The sequence below is a fragment of the Periplaneta americana genome, chromosome 13 (assembly GCF_040183065.1).
Source record: "Periplaneta americana isolate PAMFEO1 chromosome 13, P.americana_PAMFEO1_priV1, whole genome shotgun sequence".
NCBI classification, from domain to species: Eukaryota; Metazoa; Arthropoda; class Insecta; order Blattodea; family Blattidae; genus Periplaneta; species Periplaneta americana.
Window position 1 is genome coordinate 132,433,356 of NC_091129.1, and position 24,906 is coordinate 132,458,261.

The following is a 24,906-nucleotide window of genomic DNA, read 5'->3' on the forward strand; positions in this document are numbered from 1 at the left end:
AAGAGAAAGAAAGGAGGTATGTCTTACTTCGTCTGTGTTGTTATGGCGATGGGGGGAGTGGAGCGATGCCGTCCATCCATCCAGTGGCGGAAGAGACTAGTTGATACATTCTGTAGCGCAAAATAAAATAACAAAATATCTCTCTTCGTACTGTGTAATTCCGTCACTGAGCTTGTCTTTCAAGAAACTGAGTTCCGGCAGCCTGTACAATAACAAGATTTTGAAAGGAATCCTGAAAATTTACAACCCTCCTATAATCTCCAACCTCATTTGAAGGGACTTGGTTTTATTGCTACTGAGACAAGATAAACCTTACAAGGTATAGAAAATTCACTTTCTTCGCTTCAGATTGGCTTTCATCTCTGTTTAACATCACTTATAATTCTTGACTATTGTCTCATAGAATTTTATTCTGATACCTTTTCTAGTTTTATCTCTTAATTGTGCACGTACTATTTGAAATTTCCTTAATTGCCAAATTAGGTGTGATTGTATTTCAAATAAAAGCCATCAAGGACGGTGGCATTGTTAGAAACATTACCGAGACACAGGTTATTAAAAGTTCAAGACCGGGGCAGCAGTTTCGCTAATGATTTCTAGTACATTCAAATAACATTGGCTACTTTAGGTCTGTTGTAATTGCAATTGGGGCAGAGAGAAAATTGAAATGAACGACCTCACAGTAAGAGCTCTTCTGCAAAGTTCTTAGACCGCTGAAGTTGTTAGTTGTTGCTTCGGTCTCGGTCGTTCTTCCAATCTGCACAAGTCGACTTCAGGAACTAAGAGGATTAGAGCCCACCTTCGCCAATTAAGGTAGCAAGAATATTAATGTAAATAGCATGAAGTGCCCTCCTTAACGGCGCCATTATCAAGCTACCTGGGATCCCTGTCGACGTAGACAGAAACATTACTCCCTCTGTTAGCATTCTCAGATGCTAACGTTTGTACACTTCCACTAAGAGAAAATGAAAGCCAAGTACTTAACATGTGTTTGTTAAAGAGCAATGCAGTAAGGACAATTTAGTGAACCTACATTGCGCTGTATATTGCGTATTTAACTGTAAAGTGGTGTAACATATAAGTTCAGTAATTCTCGTGTTTGCGTCGTTCTCAGAAAGTGAAACATAGACGAGAAATAATGATATAATGTACGAAAATTGTAGAAAACAACATAATAGCAGTAAAACTCGTAAACGAAATGATTGTCACAAAACTTTTAATTCACTTAGGAACAATTTAGTTACTTTTTTATGTTGCGATTATATTAGCTTCTATAGTTTCTTTATCCTTCGAAGAGATGGAAAAATTCAAATATCTTGGAGCAACAGTAACGAATACAAATGACACTTGGGAGGAAATTAAACGCAGAATAAATATGGGAAATACCTGTTATTATTCGGTTGAGAAGCTTATGCCATCTATTCTGCTGTCAAAAAATCCGAAACTTAGAATTTGTAAAACAGTTATATTACCGGTTGTTCTATATGGTTGTGAAATTCGGAATCTCACTTTGAGAGAGGAACATAGATTAAGAGTGTTTGAGAATAATAATAATAATAATAATAATAATAATAATAATAATAATAATAATAATAATAATGTTTTATTTTCGCTGGCAGAGTTAAGGCCATAAGGCCTACTGCACTTAAAAGGCTCACCAGCAATATTCTTCAGTTAAGTTAACGACTAGTAGACTACATATTTATTTAAATTTAGATAAACCTATAAGGTAAAGTAGTAACTTAATTTATAAGCTAATTTAATTCAATCAATTATAATTAATTTGAGGTTTGAGATAGCTAGTAAAATGATGAAAATTAATTTAATATAAGCTTACTAGAACTATGGTGTGTGGATAAGCTTCAGTCCTTCTACCGCGTTGTCTTGGTGTTATTGGCTGACGTTTCGACCGCTGTGTTGTGGCCATCTTCAGGGCAGTTGTTGGATAAGGAAATAGTTTGCCAGCTATTATATATATATATACAGTAGTCTCGATGGGGGGAGTACTTGATCCACACACCATTTACACCAGCCGCGGAAGCCTACGCGAAAACTTACTAGAACTATGTTACACGCAGAATAAAAAATGTATATATATATAATATATTTCTATAATGAGAATATTAATGTAATTGCCATTAGAGGTTTTGTAAATTTATTCAGAGACATTAATGATAATAATAGGAATGGACAGATGTTATTTTCATTATAATATGTAATAAATATTAATCAGCAATTAATTTGTTAAGTAAGGATTTATGTAATTTTGACCTAAATGAAGTTATTGTCCAACTACCCCTTACATCACTCGGTAGCGAGTTCCAATTTCTAGCAACTGAAACTGTATAAGATGAAGAATATAAAGATGTCTTGTGGTAGGGTATAATGAGTAAATTGTTATGATGAGATCTTGTACTTAGCTGATGATATGCGGATAAATTTTGAAAACGAGAAGTCAAATAGAGAACAAGATTCTTAGGAAAATATTTGGGGTTAAGAGGGATGAAGTTACAGGAGAATGGAGAAAGTTACACAACACAGAACTGCACGCATTGTATTCTTCACCTGACATAATTAGGAACATTAAATCCAGAAGTTTGAGATGGGCAGGACATGTAGCACGTATGGGCGAATCCAGAAATGCATATAGAGTGTTAGTTGGGAGACCGGAGGGAAAAAGACCTTTAGGGAGGCCGAGACGTAGATGGGAGGATAATATTAAAATGGATTTGAGGGAGGTGGGATATGATGATAGAGATTGGATTAATCTTGCACAGGATAGGGGCCGATGGCGGGCTTATGTGAGGGCGGCAATGAAAGTTCGGGTTCCTTAAAAGCCATTTGTAAGTAAGTATAGTTTCTTTACACTGTCATTAAAATGATAAACATATACTTTGCGTCAAATGAAGAGGATGCACATTTCTTCTGAAGCACAAAAAGCGGCTTCTCTTATATCCCAAAAATAAATTTATCTTTTGTCGTACGTACCTTACTTTATTTTATTACGATTGCTTTATATACTTTTATCATTGAAATTATAAATCTTCATTTTAATCCTACAAATTATTAAGAGTACGAGGGACAGTCAAAAATTAACCTTAATATTTGTTGTAGTCCCAACTACGTTCAGTGAAACTGTTCCTGTTATACTATGTTAAAAGTGATGAAGTGTTTGTAGTCTTATTGCACATATTCGATTAATAAAACAGTTATTAAGATTGTTTTTTGACTCTCCCTCGTATATATTTTATTCCCTATTTTTGAAAGTAGGCTATGTTTTCTTTCTTCCTCATTCACTTTTAGTTCTCCCTTATGTATATGTGTATATATGTATAGTTAGCTATAATTTACGTCTGAATTTCTAATTTGTAATATCGGTTCACTCACCACTTGAATATTCATTGATTGTTACAGTACTTCTAAGCTTTATATTATTTTGTAATTATTATTCAGTATGTTTGCATTATTTTACTCACCTTTTCCTTGTATAACTACAATAAATCTTTGAGTGATCTTTGAATATATTATTCTGTAATTATTAACTTACATGATTATGATTGGAATGATTATAAATGATTGGAATGACCTATCTGCAGCGGTCTTTGAGGGCTAAGGAAATTCAAGAATAACTTAAAACGTTGTGTATAAAGTGTAAGCAAAACTTAAAGTGACATGCATTTATTTAGCCTGGCGAGTTACTCCCTTGGTTTGAACTGTAAATTATTTAAAAATAGCATGTAAGAGGGTATTAGACTATAAATGTTCAGTTTAAATGTAGTTCTGTTTTAAGTATCCATAAGGGTGTAATTGTTTGTCTTATTTGAACTGTTGTATCAGTGAAGCGAGGTGAGTCAGTGAAGTTATTGTTTTACAGTGGCAGTGAATAGTTACGATCAGTGATAATTTATAGTGTCAATGAAATGTGTTTTATACTGGGTGTTCAGTTCAAAATGTGTCTTGGCTCGCTGTATGCCGTCATGTGGCTAGCTGATGAGCCTAGAGAATTCAATCTTCCTACACTTCCGCAGCTCAGGTGTATAATCTAAGAGGCAGAGAAGTTGGCTAGCAAGTACGGGGTTCATTCTGAAGAGTACGTGCCGATACGTACGGTAACGCCGGTAGTGGCAGGAATGTGAACTGTTTGGAAATACGTACTGTCGGGATATGGGGAGAGGGTTAAGACGATTACTTACGTATTTGTTGACATTAACTTCGACGGTCAACATGGACACGGAGCATTTGATTTGTGTTGTGGAATGTTACCGTACGCAACCGATGATAACAAATACCCTGCGTACGACTTGCCGGCGCAAAACACAGTTCGAAAGAGGTTATGGTAGCACACAGACCGTACAGACCGCCATCTGTTGCTACGACGTTCAAGTTATACCGTACACGTTCTCAAGTTCAGATTGAAGAACGCCTTAAATAATAGGCAACTTCTCTAACATATAAACTGAAACTCGCTTCAAATCGGTGACCCAACAACAGTGACGTCATGACACACTTTGAAATGAACACCCAGTAGTGTCAGTGAAATGTGTTATATAGTGTCAGTGAAATGTGTCATAGTGCCAGTACAATGAGTGAGATGAGAATAAAGTGAAAGATTATTATCAGTACAAATGTGAAACTTATGTAGGGCCTATATGTATATATGTATATATATATGTAAGTTGCAATGTAGAATTAGGTTCACTTATTAATTAGATTATTTTAATTAGGTTGTAATTATTGTGTATTGTTTATATTGTTTGTACCACTGCCACTGAGTGCTTGCCCACTTGCAGTGTAAATAAATACATACAAATTGTATGAGCTTCTTTGTGCTTCTGGCTAGGTGGATAGAATTCATATCTTATGTTTCATAACTATGAGAATACAATTCAAAATTATTTCGATTTTTATGTATGAATTTTATTAACACAATATAATAAATTTGTCTAAATTATAAGTTTTGAAAACTTTTACGCAAGGAGTCTTTTTAGTGACGTCAACATGAAATATATTTTAAAAAATATAATTTCAAAACTATTAGTCCTAAGGACACCAGAGTTTGTACAGATGATAGTATTGTAGGCTTGTTCATGTAGTTTAAATTTAAAAAAATTTAGGCGAAAAATGTGGGATATTTGAAACTCATGTATCCTCTTAAGTAATATGCATTTTTGCATCTGGAATTTTTAATCGATACAGAACCTTTCTGGGAACAGACAATCACTTTCGATTTGACACTATATCGACACTTAAACTGCAATGACGTTAGCACGAGGATTACTTTTATTCTACGACTATTTCGTTTATATGACGTCATTCCATTTTCGGCCAATGAAGTGTAATAAAATTTTGAATTCCAACCAATCACAGTCATACATCGCAATAATTTCTACAGTTCGATTTATCACTATCAATTTATCGCATGGTCGTGTTTTTGTTTAGCGAGTGTCGCCAACTGTTTCCACGTAAATCGATGAGCATGAATCCGTTGTACTATATAAAGTGTGAAATCCGACTTCTATTTCCATGTCCATTGAATCTAAAGAAAATGACACTCCTTCATAACAATTTTTCATTTAATTAATGTATGAATCAGGTTACTTGTAATTATACTATACTTACTTACTTATTGGCTTTTAAGGAACCCGGACGTTCATTGCCGCCCTTACATAAGCCCGCCATTGATCCCTATCCTGAGCAAGATTAATCCAGTCTCTACCATCATATCCCATCTCCCTCAAATCCATTTTAATATTATCTTCCCATCTACGTCTCGGTCTCCCCAAAGGTCTTTTTCCCGCCGGCCTCCCAACTAGCACTCTATATGCATTTCTGGATTCGCCCATACGTGCTACATGCCCTGCCCATCTCAAACGTCTGGATTTAATGTTCCTAATTATGTCAGGTGAAGAATACAATGCGTGCAGTTCTGTGTTGTGTAACTTTCTTCATTCTCCTGTAACTTCATCCCTCTTAGCCCCAAATATTTTCCTAAGAACCTTATTCTCAAACACCCTTAATCTCTGTTCCTCTCTCAAAGTGAGAGTCCAAGTTTCACAGCCATACAGAACAACCGGTAATATAACTGTTTTATAAATTCTAACTTTCAGATTTTATGACAGCAGACTAGAAGACAAAACTTCTCAACCGAATAATAACAGGCATTTCCCATATTTATTCTGCATTTAATTTCCTTCCGAGTGTCATTTATATTTGTTACTGTTGCTCCAAGATATTTGAATTTTTCCACCTCTTCGAAGGATAAATCTCCAATTTTTATAGTTCCATTTCGTACAATATTCTGGGCACGAGACATAGTCATATACTTTGTCTTTTTCAGGGGATTTACTTCCAACCCTATCGCTTTACTTGCTTCAAGTAGAATTTCCGTGTTTTCCCTAATCGTTTGTGGATTTTCTGCTAACATATTCACGTTGTAATTATACTATAAAGTGTGTAAATTAAATTATGATTTTAGCAGATAATGAAAACTTATTTCTGTTATAATAACAAGAGAAAAGCGAAGTACATGTAATTAACATTTTTAAACCAGTATTTCGCTTTTCTCAATTGGTAATACTGAATAACATTCAATTTCTTTATTGCAGTAATCGTTATTCATCTGTTTCGACTTCACAATGTTAGAATAGGTTAAGTATTCATAAATATACAATTATTAGCATTTTGTGAGCGAATTTTATGGATATATTATTTACATATTTATTTTATTCACGAAATAGTCCTAATAAATGTCACTCGACGTGGATTTATCGGCAAATCTCAGACCTCTTGTGACATTACTATAGATAGTATAATACATTATTTTGACAGCGGACGATAGACTTTAACAAGTAAGCTGCAATCCAACCCACGACTGCTACACATAACGTTTACACGTGCGCACTTTCCCTATTAAAGATTAATTATCTATAAGTTATCTATACTAATAATAAATCTGTATCCAAAATTTTTCTCGTAATTTTCGATTTTCCAAAAATAATTGGTGTTAACATGCGTAATTAACCATCCTGAAACCGAAAATCGCTTTTCTTTATTTTTGTTTGTATGTCTGTCTGTCTATCTGTCTGTCTGTCTGGATGTTTGTTACCTTTTCACGCGATAATGGCTGAACGGATTTCGATGAAAATTGGAATATAAATTAAGTTCGTCGTAACTTAGATTTTAGGCTATATGGCATTGAAAATACTATATTTAAAAGGGGGGTTATAAGGGGGCCTGAATTAAATAAATCGAAATATCTCGCTTATTATTGATTTTTGTGAAAAATATTACATAACAAACGTTTCTTTAAAAATGATTTCCGATAACTTTTATTCTTTACAAAATTTTGAAAGGACTGATATTTAATGAGATAAATGAGTTTTAAAATTTATATAACGCCATCTAAGGCAGTGTAATGAAAGACAAAAAATGACTTCGTCTATCTACACGGCCAACTGGTCTATAAAGGGCCTTGGACAACAATAATCGAAAGCTATTAAACATAGCCTATAGAGAATGTTTCTGTGTTTGTATGAAGTAATATCGGAAGCTAAATTAACCGATTTGTATAATTAATTATTATTTCACCATTAGAAAGTATAGTTTCTCTAGATGGACATAATGCTATAATGTTATTACAGTAACTTCTGAGTGAATCGAGGACAGGTAAGATTAAAATAGCTTCTTATGCACAGAAAACGTGATAGGCTAATTTTTACTATACAACTATGGTTGCATGTAATAACAAATAAGAAACATGTTAAAGGAATAATTGTCATTGCACCAAATGAGTGCTCTCTGGACCAAAATGATCCCATTTTAATTTTTTTAATACAATTTAAATTAAGTAACATATTAAATGAATGTCCCCTGGATCAAATGTTCTATTTTAATTATGTAATTACTTTATATTTATTTCTAACTGGTGCAGCGGAGCGCACGGGTACGGCTAGTTATTAAATAATACAGTAAAAATTAATTATTCAAAGAAGAGCTGTCAAAACATTCTTCAATGTCGTATACAAGTTATCATGATGTATTGTAATTTACGGGATAAAAAGATTCTCTTAGATTTCTGTGTTTACTACAAACACACCGGAAGATGGTGCTTGCTCCACTATTGCCCTAACTGCTGCGGTTGTCTCCATTAGCATTTCGTAGCCACCCGGGACGGTCATCTCTCGGGTCACCGTGTGGTCTAATGACTTCAAGCAGCAAGGCAGCCATAATTAACTAAGCGGCGCTCCGTTCTGTGAAACCAAATGATTGAACTTTATTCAAGCCTTGCTGCGCAGTACACAGTAGTGACGACGCTTGCAACCTGTAATCAAAAGGTACAATTACACCAGAGGACAGCAAGATGGAGAATTTTCAGTATTCTCATAATAAGTGAGGTATATTCGTGTGTCGTTGTGGTTTCGGTTTGTTATTCTACATCTACAACGGATGAGAACGAAAATACTTTTTCAAATTATACGATGCTAGCAAGAATTGAATAGTTGAAAAACCACGTACTTTCAAAGTGGGAGTGATGAAATTATGAGACTAATTACAAAAATATTTTTTTACTAGGAGGAAAAATCTGAAGTTACTCTAGTTACAAACTTAAAAAAAATCACAATAAAACGAACATTAGATTGTGAGCCTACAGTAAAAATTAAAACCCTTTCCAAATCATACAAAACTTCAGCAAAAATTTCGTTGCTTTGTGGATATGAATACTAATAATAAATTGAAAAAGGAATAAAAATAAGCTTCTGTATTGCAGTTTTAATACTGTTACAGTATACGAGGGAATAGATAATCGAAAAAAAAACATAATAACCTAGTGGCTTGTGCAGCAAATGCTGCAAACTAAGTAAATTAGACGTTCAAATAAAATTTTTTCAGATTTATTTTCAATAAAGAATACCAGACATTTTGAAAGTTATTTGCTTCCATAATAATGAAACATACTCCCTCTGAATGTTTTTTTATGCCAAATATTTTTTCTTGAACCTATTCACCTTCAGGTTTTGAGTTTCAACGCGAAAACCCAAGTAACAATGTCAGAAGATCAGTGGGTTTTTCATGTGGGAGTAAATAATAGCTAATGCAGATCATTGTGAATTGTACGCGAAAGTTAAAAAAAAGTCAGGTTTACTATGCTTTCGAACAATAAAGATAGCATCTTGGTATATCTGCTGCATGGAGAGCTTCAAATGTAGAGGGTAAAATCATTTCATCCTACCAAGAGATCTTGCTGAAATGATCGGGAGACTACAACATTTTCTAGGTCTCTTATTTTATCAGTAAATAATACCTTTTAGTTTTTCCTTAAGAACTGTAATTTTTGCGTTCTCTCGAGCCAATACTGACGAGAAAGACGCATATAAATATCTACACCACACCGTCATTAGGTATATGAAAAAGACCCAACCCCACTTGATTAATAACTGTAAAAGTATTTCATTTTTAATAACAATATTATTATCTTAAGTTTTGTATTATATACTACATAGCCGCCATTTAGTAAATTATAGAAATGAAGATCTAATTTCATATTACTTCTCCTTACATAACTCCAAATGTTTCACTTTCATATCATCAATATAGCATTAATACGTACTGTATAATTAATGAAAAATAATCGCATCATGGCATTAATTATAATAATATTTAATTTCTAATGGTAAAAGTGCCATCAAACCATCTCAAGTTTTGTAGATTTTAATATCCAATGCACAGCTCTACTCATAAAATTACACACCACAGAATCAGACCTGTAAATTATTTTTAGTAAGCCTTCAAGTTTTTAATAACCAATTGAATTTGAGCTCCAAATATGTCAGCAATCTTGCAAGTCATGGCCTTCGTGTAATAGCCTATTGTTTATTGTAGGCAGCGTGTGTTTTGTTTTATTCTGAAATGATGCTATTAGTTCTCAAACCTAACGAAAGATGGATTTTGGAAAGTATGAAAATTATGTAGGAAACCTTCACTGAAAGTTACTATTCTTCTGAAAAACTTCGGGTTCTAAGCTTCAAAATGAGGGGCCATTTATTAAGATCCGTTCAGCTGTTTTCTCGTAATTTCCATTACCAGTTCAAATTATATATAGATATTCATTGCTATGCATCTATAAACAGAGATATGTTGAAGAGTGTGTAGCAGGAATGTGACTATCATGTTGATGTGTGCTCTCTTACTAGGGTTCTGACATTGAGTGCTTATTACGTGCCAATGAAAAAACTTTGAGAGTTTCTGAAGAAAGTTATATATATATATATATATATATATATATATATATATATATATATACATATATACATATATATGTATATATATACCAAGTTGTATAATTAATAATAGTCTTATGAAAATGTTATCATTATTTTGAAACACAGTGTAACGTATATCATTCTATCCATAACAACGTAGGTATATGAACTTTTGAGAGTCACTGTACTTCATTGTCTCGCGAGGAAAACTTTTTAGCTGTAGTTGTTTGTCTGGAATTATGTTGATACGAGAGGTAAATACAGCATTAAAATGTATGTTATTCACCTCTCAGCTAAACAGTCATTGACTTTCAAACGAGCACATGATATGGAGAAAAGCTTTGCTTTCTCATCAAAAGTGCAATTATGGAAATAGCTGCATAGAGTTCCACCCCCTTGCGACTCGGTCTCGCTACAATGTTTAATGTCTACTATGCTGGCCGATTGATCAAAGACTGCAAGAAGACTAACACAAAACTCAAGGGAGAAAGAGGGCTTTGCTATGTGAGGTGTTTATGTCATGCATATGAGATATCGCTTAAATATGCGTGTACTACACTTGGTGGTGTGTGCCCCCTCTAGTGGGCCGCGTCTGTAGTTCATCGAGAATGCGCTGGTTTTCCATCCAGACGACCTGGGTTTGATTCCCGGTATACAAGGAAAACGTTGCAGAGTGCTTTTCTCGAAATACTTCATTATTATTATTATTATTATTATTATTATTATTATTATTATTATTATTATTATTATTAGACCTTACTAAAGCATATGCTTTAGTAAGTTCTAAATTAGAATATGCATCTGTTGCGTGGAACTCTATTACTTCTACTGATTCGGCTAAACTAGAAAATATCCAAAGAAAATTCATTTTTCTTTGTGCGTTCAGATTTGTACCTAACTCCTCTTCTTTAAATTATGAACTATCTAGTAAATATTTTAACTGTACCAATCTGTATTCGAGACGTCAGGATATTGATTACACTTTTTTAGTAATGCTATTAATGGTGTCATTGATTGTGATTCTTTTACACATAACACCTGTCTTAGAATTCCTGTGAAAGGTTTTCGTGGTCAAAGAATTTTTTTCACTAAATTATTTAAATCTCTTTCTCCAATAGCCAGGTGTATTAAAAGTGCTAATTTGCAAGATCTGATTTGATTTTACTTATGCATGATATATCCTTACTTGTTATTTAATATCTTTCATTATTGTTAGATACTGTCATTTATTTTGTTTCATTTGGTGAATGATTAATGTTGACTATTATATGATTGTATTTCATCTCACTGTCTTTTTCTGTCATTCATTCTCATCATCATTTGTTCTGTTTTGTTTTGTTTTTATTTTGTGCTAAACTGTAATTGGCTTTGTGCTGTTGTTTTGCATATTAATATTCGAAATAAACAAATAAATTATTATTATTATTATTATTATTATTATTATTATTTATTGGCATTATTGAACGTTTTATATCACTGATATTATAAAACAAGTATAAGATATATGATAAAATCAATGCTACAAAAATTTAAAAATTACGTTTCAGTTACCTTACTAACGACTAAGCGCTCAACCGTGTCGGCGAAATACTGAACTAAAAGCCTTCCGTTATTCTTGATAATAGCAGAGCACATGTAACACCAGTCCTGCCAACCTACAAGACATGAAATATGGGAAATGAGAATTTAGTAATAATAATAATAATTATTATTTATTTATTATTTATATTTGTGTGCTGAACAACAGCCAGAGGCCAATTATAGTTCAGCACAATACACAAACAGAAGATACAAAGGCGCAAAAATAAATAAATAATATCTTAAAACAAGAAAAAATACATAAATAAAATTGAGAACAAGAACAGTAAATACTAATAATCAAAACGAAACTATACCTTAAAAGGATCTAAATTGTGCCCATGCAAATTGGCATATTTTATGCATCTACAGACTGGAGAAAGTGATTTTGAATTTCTGTTATAATTTTTTTTTTTTTTTTTTGAAATCTTGAACCTTTTGTAGGAATACGAAGGCTGATATTGTTTATGATAGACTTACAATCAATATCACCCTTGATCACTTTGCAAAAAAAAAAATGATAATCAAGATTTTGACGTCAAAACAGTTAAAATATTTACAGGTAATCTCATAATTGAAGTCAGAGGAATTGGGTATAAATCGAAAAGCACATAAGGAAATAAATTTTCTTTGAATATTTTCCAATTTAACCGAATCAGTTGAAGTAATGAAATTCCAGGCTACAGATGCATATTCAAGTTTAGATCGAACCAAAGTAGAGTATAGAATTAATAGAGACTCTGGAGTAAAAAAATAATAATAATAATAATAATAATAATAATAATAATAGTTTATTTAACCTTGCAGACTTAAGGACGTGTTAAGGCGATACGGCCTTCTCTAACATTCAATCAGGAGTAAAACTGCGATACAAAAAAACACTATAAATGTACAACATACAGCACACACATCCAAAAGAAAAGAACTGAAGTAGATAATCATAATACAATGTAAACAGCATTGCAGTAGAAATGAGACATAATACTCGTATATAACATATAGAAAGGAAAAGGCATAATAAAATGTAAACAGTAAGTCAAAATAAATTAGGCATACGGTACAAAGTATAAAAATATGAGGTAATAATAATAATAATAATAATAATAATAATAATAATAATAATAATTTTAATAATAATAATAATAATAATTTTAATAATAATAATAATAATAATAATAGTAATAATAATAATAAATAGTAAATAGTAAAGTACAATGCATACAATGAACACAATATTTATTAGATATACACAGCAAGGAAAATTATGATTATAAGTATCTCAAGCTATCACATGATAGATATACCATTATGGGAAATATGATGAAATAAAAACAGATAAAATAAAATAAATATCACTAGAATATAAAAAATATAGCGAATACGTGGAAACATTCAGTACAACACTTGTCATAATAGGAAGTTAGTTTGGCAACTCGTCAAAGTTCAGTTGTTGAGTTGTTTGGACTTTTTGCATTCCTAATTTTCAAAAATTGTAACACAACATTTCGAACAGTGAGTCTTCGTCTTCAGGTGAAAACCTACTGTGGGGATCGTTACAAACAGCTAGCCTGTCTGTAGGTTTTCACCCGACGACGACGACGAGGAGAGAGCCACTCTTCGTAACATTGTGATAGAATTTTTGGAAATTAGCAATGGAATAAGTCCAAACAACTCAACCATTGAACAATTCACCGTTGCTCTTCCCCCCTTCATTCAGATCAACTCGTCATAGGCTAGAGCAGTGATGTCAAAAGAAGCGCATTTTTCTGACCTTGACGTCGTGCGCGGGCATCAAGCGCTAAGTATGGAAAGAGGATAATAATAATAATAATAATAATAATAATAATAATAATAATAATAATAGTGTCTGTGTGACGAAAACATAATATTAAATACGAAAGTTATGCCATCAGCTCTAAATCCCGAAGATTATCTTATCAATGTTGGAGGGTGGAAGTCGTGAGCTTTTGTGGGTGGCTCGCGGAATATGCAGGTAGGTTTGTAATTTAACCACAATCTGATGACAACAAACCTACAGCTTCCGATTCGGTTCGTCCTTTGGCCGCATTATAATGAGGTGTTTTTACTTTAGAAAATCCTTAAACAAATTAAAATTCGTTTTAAAATGCATTAGTTACCTTTTGAAAGAACATGCAAATTCCATTTGTCTAAGGAAATCAGTCATACTACAAGAAAATAGTTGCTTATTTGTCAGATTCTGAAGTGCTTTTATTAGAAAATATTAATTAGCAAACTGAATATTCCCAATGGTTGGGATTAACGTGTCTGAGCTCTAAGTTAAGCCTTCTCTCTTCACAATATTAAAAGCAGAACAATGTTCTACAAGCAGCGTTCATACTTAGAAATTTGCTATAAGAAAAAATCCATTAGCAACACTTTCCACAAGTAAGCATTTTAGTAGAAAATAAAATACCGTACTGTCAATATCAGTCCTCCTTACAATGACGTGTGGAAAGCAGCAATCTTACATCGATATAGACAGCCAGAAGAATGCCACATCTTTCTGCACTCTCTCTACAGGAAGGGGGAGAGAAATGAGATCCATGCTATCACTACTAACATTTCAGTCGAAGTTCAGTAACATTCTGGTCCCGAAGCACTGCTTCGCCCTACTGACCTAAGAGTTGTATTTTTATTTAGTTTTAGAGATATTGCGGTTCCGATAAGCTAGATAATCCATTGTTTGATGAAAAATTCGTCAATAACTTATCAATCATAAAAGTTTTTTGTACTTCTAGTTCGGACAAACGTTTTCGCTCGCATGTCGAAAATCGCCGGGTCCTATAGTTGTGTGAACATGCTAGCAGATAACATAACACTTACTTACTTACTTTTAAGGAACCCGAAGGTTAATTGCCGCCCTCACATAAGCCCGCCATTGGTCCCTATCCTGAGCAACATTAATCCAGTCTCTATCATCATATCCCACCTCCCTCAAATCCATTTTAATATTATCCTCCCATCTACGTCTCGGCCTCCCTTTTCCCCTCCGGCCTCCCAACTAACACTCTATATGCATCTCTGGATTCACCCATACGTGCTACATGCCCTACCCATCTCAAACGTCTGGATTTAATGTTCCTAATTATGTCAGGTGGAGAATAAAATGCGTGCAGTTCTGTGTTGTGTAACTTTCTCCATTCCCCTGTAACTTCATCCCTCTTAGCCCCAAATATTTTCCTGAGAACCTTATTCTCAAACACCCTTAATCTCTGTTCCTCTCTCAAAGTGAGAGTCCAAGTTTCACAACCATAAAGAACAACCGGTAATATAACTGTTGTATAAATTCTAACTTTCAGATTTTTCGACAGCAGACTGGGTGATAAAAGTTTCTCAACCGAATAATAACAGGCATTTCTCATATTTATTCTGTGTTCAATTTCCTCCCGAGTATCATTTATATTTGTTACTATTGCTCCAAGATATTTGAACTTCTCCACCTCTTCAAAAGATAAATTTCCAATTTTTATATTTCCATTTCGTACAATATTCTCGTCACGAGACATAATCATATACTTAGTCTTTTCGAGATTTACTTCCAAACCTATGTCTTTACATGCTTCAAGTAAAATTCCCGTATTTTCCCTTAGATTATACATATGACACAAAAATTGCACCTTATGTGATATGCTTAGATTGTGTAATTTGGTATTCATAAGTTAAAATACAAGTTTTTTTAAACATTATATATAGCAATTATATCTGAAGACATTAAAAATATGCTAAATAATAATTAAAGACTAAGAATGTAAAAATGTAGTTTAATACACTTGACATGTGAAGCTGTGTTTTTTATCACAAGCTTTAACTGCTTGACAAATTTACTAAATAAGGGTATACTAAAAGTCATATGTTCAAATCAAGCCGTAACTAATACTTGTAGGCCTATATTATCGATTACGATGATAATCGTCATAACAGGAGTAGGAGGAGAAGAAGAAGAAAGAAGAGAAGAAAAGGTGAAGAAATATTAGTAAGATTTTTCTCTTTTTTGTATCAAACTAAATCATGTTTCTTAATTTGTTGAAATTATTAAATGATTTGAAAGTTCTCTGACTTTATTAAGGACTACGTTTATAGCTAAATAATAATACAGTTTTGTTCATAAAAGAATGGGATTTATTTTCACAGATATTTCTCCTTAAATTATTTCATTATTGCTAGTATCACAAATGAAGAAATAAACAGCAATTAAAACTATTCATAATTGATTAAATGGCGATCTTACTCGTGTTAATTATGCAAATCTCTACACCAGAATAACATCTTGCCCCACGGCCGGGGACTCCTTGTCCGTAGAGGTTAGTAAGGCCCGATGCAATGCACTACTGCCCGTGGGTTTGGATGGGGAGGGCACAGGTAAAATAAACGGTTATACAGCACGCCTGACGTTGACGGGGCAGATAGATACACCGCAGTGTAGGATTTATTTTGTTAATTTTGTACATGCATTACTATACTAATTTATTTTGCATTTTGCGCATTTATTATGATAATAGGCTATACCCTAAGATCATATACCTACTCAGAATTCGTTTCATGATAATCGGCCAATTCATTGAGGAGTCATGTCATATTATTCTTGCATCTGTACATAAAATTTGTCATTCGGTGAAATATTTTCGGGATATCTAGATTAATGACTACGTTTATCTATATCTATACTAATAATAAATCTGTAGCCGAAATTTTTCTGGTAATTTTCACTTTTCCTAAAATGATTGGTTCTAACATGTATAATTAACCATCCTGAAACCGAAAATCGATTTTTTGAAATTTTTATTTTTATGTCTGTCTATTTGTCTGTCTGGATGTTTGTTACCTTTTCACCCGATAATGGCTGAACCGATTTATTTGAAAATTGGAATATAAATTAAGTTCGTTGTAACTTAGATTTTAGGCTATATGACATTCAAAATACTTTATTTAAAAGGGGGTTATAAGGGGGCTTGAATTAAATAAATCGAAATATCTCCCTTATTGTTAATTGTCATGAAAAATATTACATAACAAAAGTTTCTTTAAAAATTATTTCCGATACGTTTCATTCCAAGCAAAATTTTCATGGGACCAAATTGCATCAAAAACGGATTTTGTCTGAACCAAATGATCATATTTTAATTATTTACATGTAATAACAATTAAGAAACATGTTAAAGGAATTATCATTGCATTAAATGAGTGGTCTCTGGACCAAAATGATCGCATTTTAATTATTTAAATACAATTTAAATTAAGTGACATATTAAACGATTTATCCTTCTATCAAACACGAATGTTCCTTGGACCAGATGTCCTATTTTAATTATGTAATTACTTTATATTTATTTATAACAAGTGCAGCGGAGCGCACGGGTACGGCTAGTAGATAAATAATAAAAGAATGGGGTTTATTTTCACAGACACTTCTCTTTAAAGTATTGCATTAGTGTTGCTTTAACAAATGAAAAAATGAACAGCATTTCTAGCACACCTTAAATCATCTTGCTGTGCTCGCGTTAGTTCTACCTTTTGATTACAGGCTCCAAGCGTAACTTTAGTTATCTTCTGAGTCTGTGAAATGCTTTTTGGCACATGCTGTATTTATTTTCTGTTTCCAACGATCGATGTCGTTTCTCTTCTCAATTTCTATCCTTCACGGTTTTTCCATTAACATTTCCGCTCCTCTTATAATAATATCTTCCATCTCATTCTGGATATTCCTTTCCGTTCTCTTAGATAATGTGCAATTCAAGATTTCTATTGCCGAGCTGTCCTCATTACCCTTACATATCCATACAATTCCATTCGCCATCGTTTTATTTGCACCGCTATGCATACTCTGTCTTTGAGAGCATTGGCAGGCTCTACTGGGAGATAATAAGTAAATGATATGGGGAAAAATTGATGTAAATTTGTAGTGGCAGTGTTAGAAGAATCGTAGGTACTCCAGAAGAATTGTTTCCATAATATATTTGCTTTTCTACAAAAATCTCTTACAGATCTACAACGGTTCAGTGTCCGATACATTTTGTGAGAAATAAACATCTGAGTTAAGACTGGCTAGTCTTTAAAATCCATGTATTGTGGGTCACTATCACCACGGCATGGCGCGTCCTCAGGTTGCGGATCGAGGAGAGGGCCTCCAGATATGGAGGGTAGCTGTGAATAAATTGAATAAGCAATCGCGGACAGCCGATGAGGGGTGGTCCTATAAACTTTGGGGTTAGGCGAAGGGCTAACAACCCATCACCGTAAAAAAAAAAGCTTGTTACGAATTCTTCAAATAAGCCTTGGAATGGGACTGATTCTCTGGCACGACCACAGGAAAGGAATAAGGTTTTGAGATTTGGTACTTGGAATGTTACAAGTCTATATAGAACAGGAGGGATAACATTAGTAGCAAAAGAACTAGCTAGATATAGAATAGACTTCGTGGGAGTACAGGAGGTTAGGTTAGATGGGAACGGCACAACACAATTAGGAGATTATTTGTTGTATTATGGGGAAGGAAACGATAGTCACCAATTAGGAACAGGATTCTTTATCCATAAAAGAATTAAATCAGCAGTAAAAAAGATCGAATTTATCAGTGACAGGTTATCGTATTTAGTACTTAAGGGTAGATGGTGCGATATCGTAGTTATAAATGCTCATGTCCCTACAGAAGAGAACGACGACCATATAAAGGATAGCTTCTATAAGGAATTGGAACAGACTTTTGATCAGTTACCTAGATATCACACGAAATATGGGAAATGCCTCTTATTATTCGTTTGAGAAGCTTTTATCATCCAGTCTGCTGTCAAAAAATCTGAAAGTTATAATTTATAAAACAGTTATATTACCGGTTGTTCTTTATGGTTGTGAAACTTGGACTCTCACTTTTAGAGAGAAACATAGGTTAAGGGTGTTTGAGATTAAGTTTCTTAGAAAAATATTTGAGGCTAAGAGGGATGAAGTTACAGGAGAATGGAGAAAGTTACACAACACACAACTGCACGCATTGTATTCTTCACCTGACATAATTAGGAACATTAAATCCAGACGTTTGAGATGGGCAGGGCATATAGCACGTATGGGCGAATCCAGAAATGCATATAGAGTGTTAGTTCGGAGGTCGGAGGGAAAAAGACCTTTAGGGATGCCGAGACGTAGGTGGGAAGATAATACTAAAATGGATTTGAGGGAGGTGGGATATGATGATAGAGAATGGATTAGGCCTAATCTTGCTCAGGATAGGGACCAATGGCGGGCTTATGTGAGGGCGGCAATGAACCTCCGGGTTCCTTAAAAGCCATTAAGTAAGTCTTTAAAATTGTCTTTGAGCCATGCTCAAAACATCGTTAGTGCCCATTACCTCCATCATTATCTATAACTGAATCGAAGCGAGTCAAAACAGTTTAAAGCAGTTGGAAACAGCATATATAGGACTTGTAATTACTCGAGTCATTGGTGTTTGTTGGCTCAATTTCATTGCTTACAAGAATTGTAAGGGAAAAAGAGCTTGAAACATGCAGAACAGTTTACCCAGTAGCTGTTGATAATGAAAATGTATGGACAGAGACGTCTGTAAATCTAGCAGTTCACTTTGAAATCAGATAGCAATGGCGATGCACTTGTAGGCAATTTATCTTAGGCTTTGGAGACATCATGTTTGGAAATTTTGTTTCTTTTGCAGAGAATTTATTTTAAAAATTTGAACCATTTTGTGGCGATTTCTATCCTTACAGATCATTTACCTTTGAATTTGAAGATCTTGCATGTGGAGATTTTGTTGTTTTTGCAGTCACCTTATTTGGGCATTTGGAGGCAACATTTCTAGCGCTCTTTACTGCCTTCACAAATATTTTAGATTAGAATCATAAGATACTGTCAATGGAGATTCTGCTGTCATTAGTCACAAATGCATAATTTATAGCGATATTATTGCTTTTAAAAACATGATGTTATGTTTGTATAATTTTTCTGTACACTTTGGAGACACGCATATGGAGATTGTGTCGTAATTCCGTCACTTATCTAAGGTTTGGTAAGCATAATTTATAACCATTTAGTTGTATTTACAAAATTTTATTTTTGAAGTTGAAGGTATCACACATGTAAACATTTTATGTTTGCAGTTTCAAGGAACAGAATCTTTAAATTTATTTTTTTTACAGGTGCGTTATCTATAAAGTTGAAAATTTAATTTGTAGCCTTTTCGCTGTCTTTACAGACATTTTATCAAAGGATTTGAAGAAGACGAAATTTTGTTCCCTTTAATAACCTTATCTAAAGGATTGCAGGCACCATTTGATGATGTAGCGGTTTGGCTCTTTTTACAAACATTTTTCTGAGGATTTGAAGGATTCACCAACAGTGATATTGTTGGCTTTTTAGGCATTTTGTAATGTGCTATTTTTCGGAGACATTGTAGGAGACTACACCGGTTTATTTTCAGACATTTTATCTCATGTCTCAATACATGTTTCCTCACTTGTAATGGTGGTGTTCTTTGAGATACTTCATGTTAAATGTTAAATACATTGCTTGTCTTGGTATTGTTATACTTTCAAGGAAACTGGCTTAATATTTGGAGATTCATTCATTCATTCATTTTATTCCATAGATCTTACATGAGCAATGAAGCTTTAAGATATGGAACAAGTCAAAATTTTACAATATTAGACCTACAATTACAATTTTTACAAATTTTTATAGTTTTACAATTTAGTAATTTTCTATAATTTTTAGAATTTTATGCAATTTTTTACAATATTTTGGCGAGATGTAGTGAGATGAGGTGAGGTCCGAGGATTCGCCAAAATATTACCCGGCATTTGCCTTTTGGTTTGGGGAAAACCTCGGAAAAGCCCAACCAGGTAATCAAATCAAAGGGGTTGATGCCAAGGACTCGCCATAGACCATCCGGCTTCAGTCCCACGGCTGTAGAAAACCTCGGAAGAAACCAAAGACCAAAGGGGGATCCAACCCAAGCCCGAACGCAGCTCCGGATCAGCAGCTCAGCGAGTCTGCCGACTGAGCTACATCGATGGCTCTACTAAAAGTATACAATACATAGCCAATCAGATTATTAAATTTACAAACGCAAACGATCACTCATCAGTTGAGCTATATGTATAATACAAAACAAGTAATTTAATTAAATTTAAGGCATAAACAATTACCAATTGTGATATACATATCATGCAAACTACTTCAAATTACAAGCACAAACAATTTATCAATAGAGCTATATAGATTACTATTCAATTTAAAGCATATACAATTCATCATCCAAAACTGTACAAATATATAATATATAATTTATTTCCAAGAAATAGTCTGCCCAGGCATCCTGGGTTGCCAAAAACACAGAATAACACACATATAAGAATAATAACGATTACAGTGAAATAGATGAGTCAAATTGAAATGTGAACTAGGAGCTTAAATTTAACAAATAATAAATTTGTACATATATTGTAACAATCACACACTAACGGACAGAAAGAGGGGGGATTATGATATTCCGTATAAATGATTTTTCAGAATCGCCACAGACCCTTTAATGCTAGAAGTAATTATTTTTGGAATGGGTTCATGGATTCCAAATGTTTTGATAGTGTTTACAGTTGATCGTGGGATGGTGCCCCTCGCTCCGATCATTAAACCATGTACTTCCCAGGTGCCTTCCATCTGATATTTTTCTCGAAAATACGCAATAGTAGGCTCATAAATTTGTCGTTTCTCTTTGTTGACCTCAGATGGTTGGGTCTGTCTCATCTCAAATCTTACAGTTGGATCCAGTATAAAGCCTTTACTATTAGTCTTGTCTAGAGCCACGATGTCCGCTCTTCTAATTCCGCCGCCTTCAGACGCAACGCAGTGCACGTCTTCATGGACCTCGAAGGATCTTTTTCTAAGGGCTTGTGCTATTAGTTTTGGGATGTTATGATGGCAAACAAAGTAGCATACTTTCATTAAGCTATACAAATTTGTGAAATTAATATCAAGCAGATTAATTCAATTTATAACATAAACAATTCATCAGTTGAGCTATTCAGGCTACTATACAATTTACGGCATATACAATTCATCAATTGAGCTATACAGACTACCATTCAATTTACAGTAGGCCTATATACAATTCATCAGTAGAGCTACACAGACTAGTAATCATTTTAAAAGCATATACAATTCATCAGCCAATGATTTTACTCCACTGTTTTGCTTTATTATTCTATCTTAAAATGTCATATAATTGCGTATGATAGTATTATATTTACAAATATTCCATCGTGAAGTTCAGAGAAAGAGACGGTTGTAACGGCGCTTTGATATTTTCACATCAAGAGTTCTGTAGATTGCTTTCTTTTCTTGCAAGCTGCTAATCAGTGGTGCTGTTGTGTGTGCAGGTACATGGCCATCATGAACCCTCTGCGGCCTCGCATGGGTCGGCGCACCACGCTGTGCATCGCGCTCGGCATCTGGGTGGTGGGCACGGCCCTGTCCATGCCCATGCTTGTCTTCTTCACAACGTTCGCCCACGAGTTCAGTGACGGTGGCATCCGCGTCGTCTGCTATGCTGAGTGGCCGGACGGACCCAGCACCGAGAGCTACCAAGAGTACATGTGAGTGCCTCTTCATATCATAGTCAAGTCCAGATTGCTTATACACTGAGGATGGTGACAAATCATCATCAGATTTTGCTAAATTGTGTCCTTGTACTACACATTAGATCCTATATAGAACAAGGAAAATATATACAGGGAATAGCTCATGTTGTATGTAACAAAAAACTATAATGTCATATTAATGGAAAGTTAATAGTTTTTTTTTTCATTAAAAAATTCTCGAATGTCTAACAACCTCTTATTCGGTAACTATTGCGAGTAGAATCGTGATTATTATCCATATCGTTAGGAAAACAAATAAGAGTAATTTATCCCTGTGGTATATTTCAATAGTGTGAACGGTTTTCATGTAAATTTAATTTTAAATACCTCTAATTGCAAGCCACTGCACGATGCGAGTTGGTTGCAACACAGTGTTAGAGAACAGCTGATCTAGCGCGAGACACACCGAGTTCGTTGACCTCTTACATCTGTATCACGATAAGAGTGTGTTAGCGGCGGCGTTGCCGGACTGCTGAAACTTAAAACTAACTTTTTTTTAATTAACCGTGCATTTAATGACAAAATGTAATATAGGTTTTCTATTCATTTAAGTGTACCTATCGTCCCTTTCATTCTGCAAGGTTATTTCATTTCCTCTCTGTATAGTGTATATATACAGTATATAAACTATATATCAGGGGCGGCTCTACAATAAGAACTGAAGAGCTGCAGAACCTCCATTTAAATGGACCTGAAAATTTTAAAAATGTAAAACGTGATTTTGTGTAATCTAGTTCATTGTTTCATTTATTTTTCAAATTCATTCTTCTTCGATTCGAGATTTTACTGTCTGTAGGAGCCTTGAACTGCTCGAGAATTTTAGCTGTAGTGTACTTTTCGGATCTGTGATCGGCAGTTCCTGAAGCTCAACGTGTGGTAGTCGGCAACAGAAAACTGGTTTTCTTCACCGTCCCCTAAGACTACATTAGAGCTGCAACCGAAGCAGCTCTCTCCGAATATACAAAAAAAGAACCACCAACACCCTCATCTACTTATGACCTGCGTTAAGGCTTCTGGACTACTGTAGCCTATTTCATTACAGTTCCAGTGTGTTATAGTACTGTGGGTGGTGTGATGTGATTAGACAGTGCGTCTAAGGAAATTTTTATATAAAAAAATGAATGAAATGAAAACCTAATCGACCAATCCTTTTCGAAATTAAAAGAGAAATTGCAGGTTAACTTAAGAAATTAGGACGTCCTACACAAAATTTAAATATTGAAATTTCTGGAAAAATTCGAGGAAATCATGTAGCCTACTAGTCATTTGAATACCGAAATGTGTAATGGAAACGATTGGTTTTTTGCTGCGCTCATGAAAACGCTTTCTGCCCAAGCGTGTATTCTGTGTAGAGGAGAAAATACATGGACAAACACCGGAGTGAAGGATTTAGTTAATTTCACTTAAAAATCTAGAAAAGCATGTGAAGCATATTTCCCCTACGTGACTAGTTGTACCAGGTGGGAGAGATGTAGCGCACGGATGGTTGGAGTACAATTTCGGGTGCACAGTCAACTTCGAGAAGGGGTTGTAATTACACGCGTTATCCGATTTAGATGCAATAAACAGCATGCGTTTGCTAAATACACTATTTTTTCATGCATAACTGCCAACCTTTGTAACCGCGGGCCGCTACTACTATATATACAGTATATATATTTATATATCATATTTATTTTACTTCGGCACTAGGTAGAAGTAATGTGTTAGCACCACGAGAAGACCGCTTTTTATGTATTATTCTGAATAGACGAATAGACTGAGTGATATCGAAGCAGACTTATAGGCCTATTATTTCCGTAAAATAGCTACCGATAAGGTTATTTTACGTTACGTTACTACCCGTCCGTTGTAAATTAACAAATGTTGATTCCACGAACTAGCATAGTGCATCATCCTCCTCCATGAGTGCTTTGCTTTCCTCAATGTCCTGCGCTCCGTAACCGCCTACGATGTCTTGTATAGAATGACTGGCGACATTAGCGCTCAGCGGTAACATTGAAAGCGTAGTAGCCTCATTACGTTGCATCATGGTTACGATGCAAGACTACTTAGACAACTATTACAGAAAATGACACAAGGAAGAAGAAGTATAGAAAGACCACATAGAAGATTGGAAGATTGTACCTACAAATGATCCTTATGACTGAAGAGAACAATATTATTCATCTAATATGATTGATGGTCATAATGATGCAAAGAAAATCAGGTTATTCCATGGAGAATCGTTGTAACCATTTTGTGAAAATACCATCTGTCTATCACCAATTTTATTGATGCTAGACAACCGCGCATTGCTATAGCTTCAGCACTTACATTGGAATAAACATGTTGTTTTTGTTTGCAATAGATTAAGAAAAAATATTCACTATTTCGTTATCCTACGAAATTACTTCATTATCCATACT

At 34.2% G+C, this 24,906-nt stretch overlaps 1 protein-coding gene across 2 annotated transcripts in view; it reads left to right on the forward strand.

The window, feature by feature from the left end:
- Positions 1-24,906, forward strand: part of TkR99D (Tachykinin-like receptor at 99D) — an 823,748-nt gene that overhangs the window by 685,256 nt on the left and 113,586 nt on the right. For both annotated transcript variants that reach the window (XM_069844274.1, XM_069844275.1), the window contains exon 3: positions 22,238-22,453. In XM_069844274.1, the coding sequence (XP_069700375.1) occupies positions 22,238-22,453 (216 nt within the window). The remainder of the gene's footprint in view (positions 1-22,237; positions 22,454-24,906) is intronic.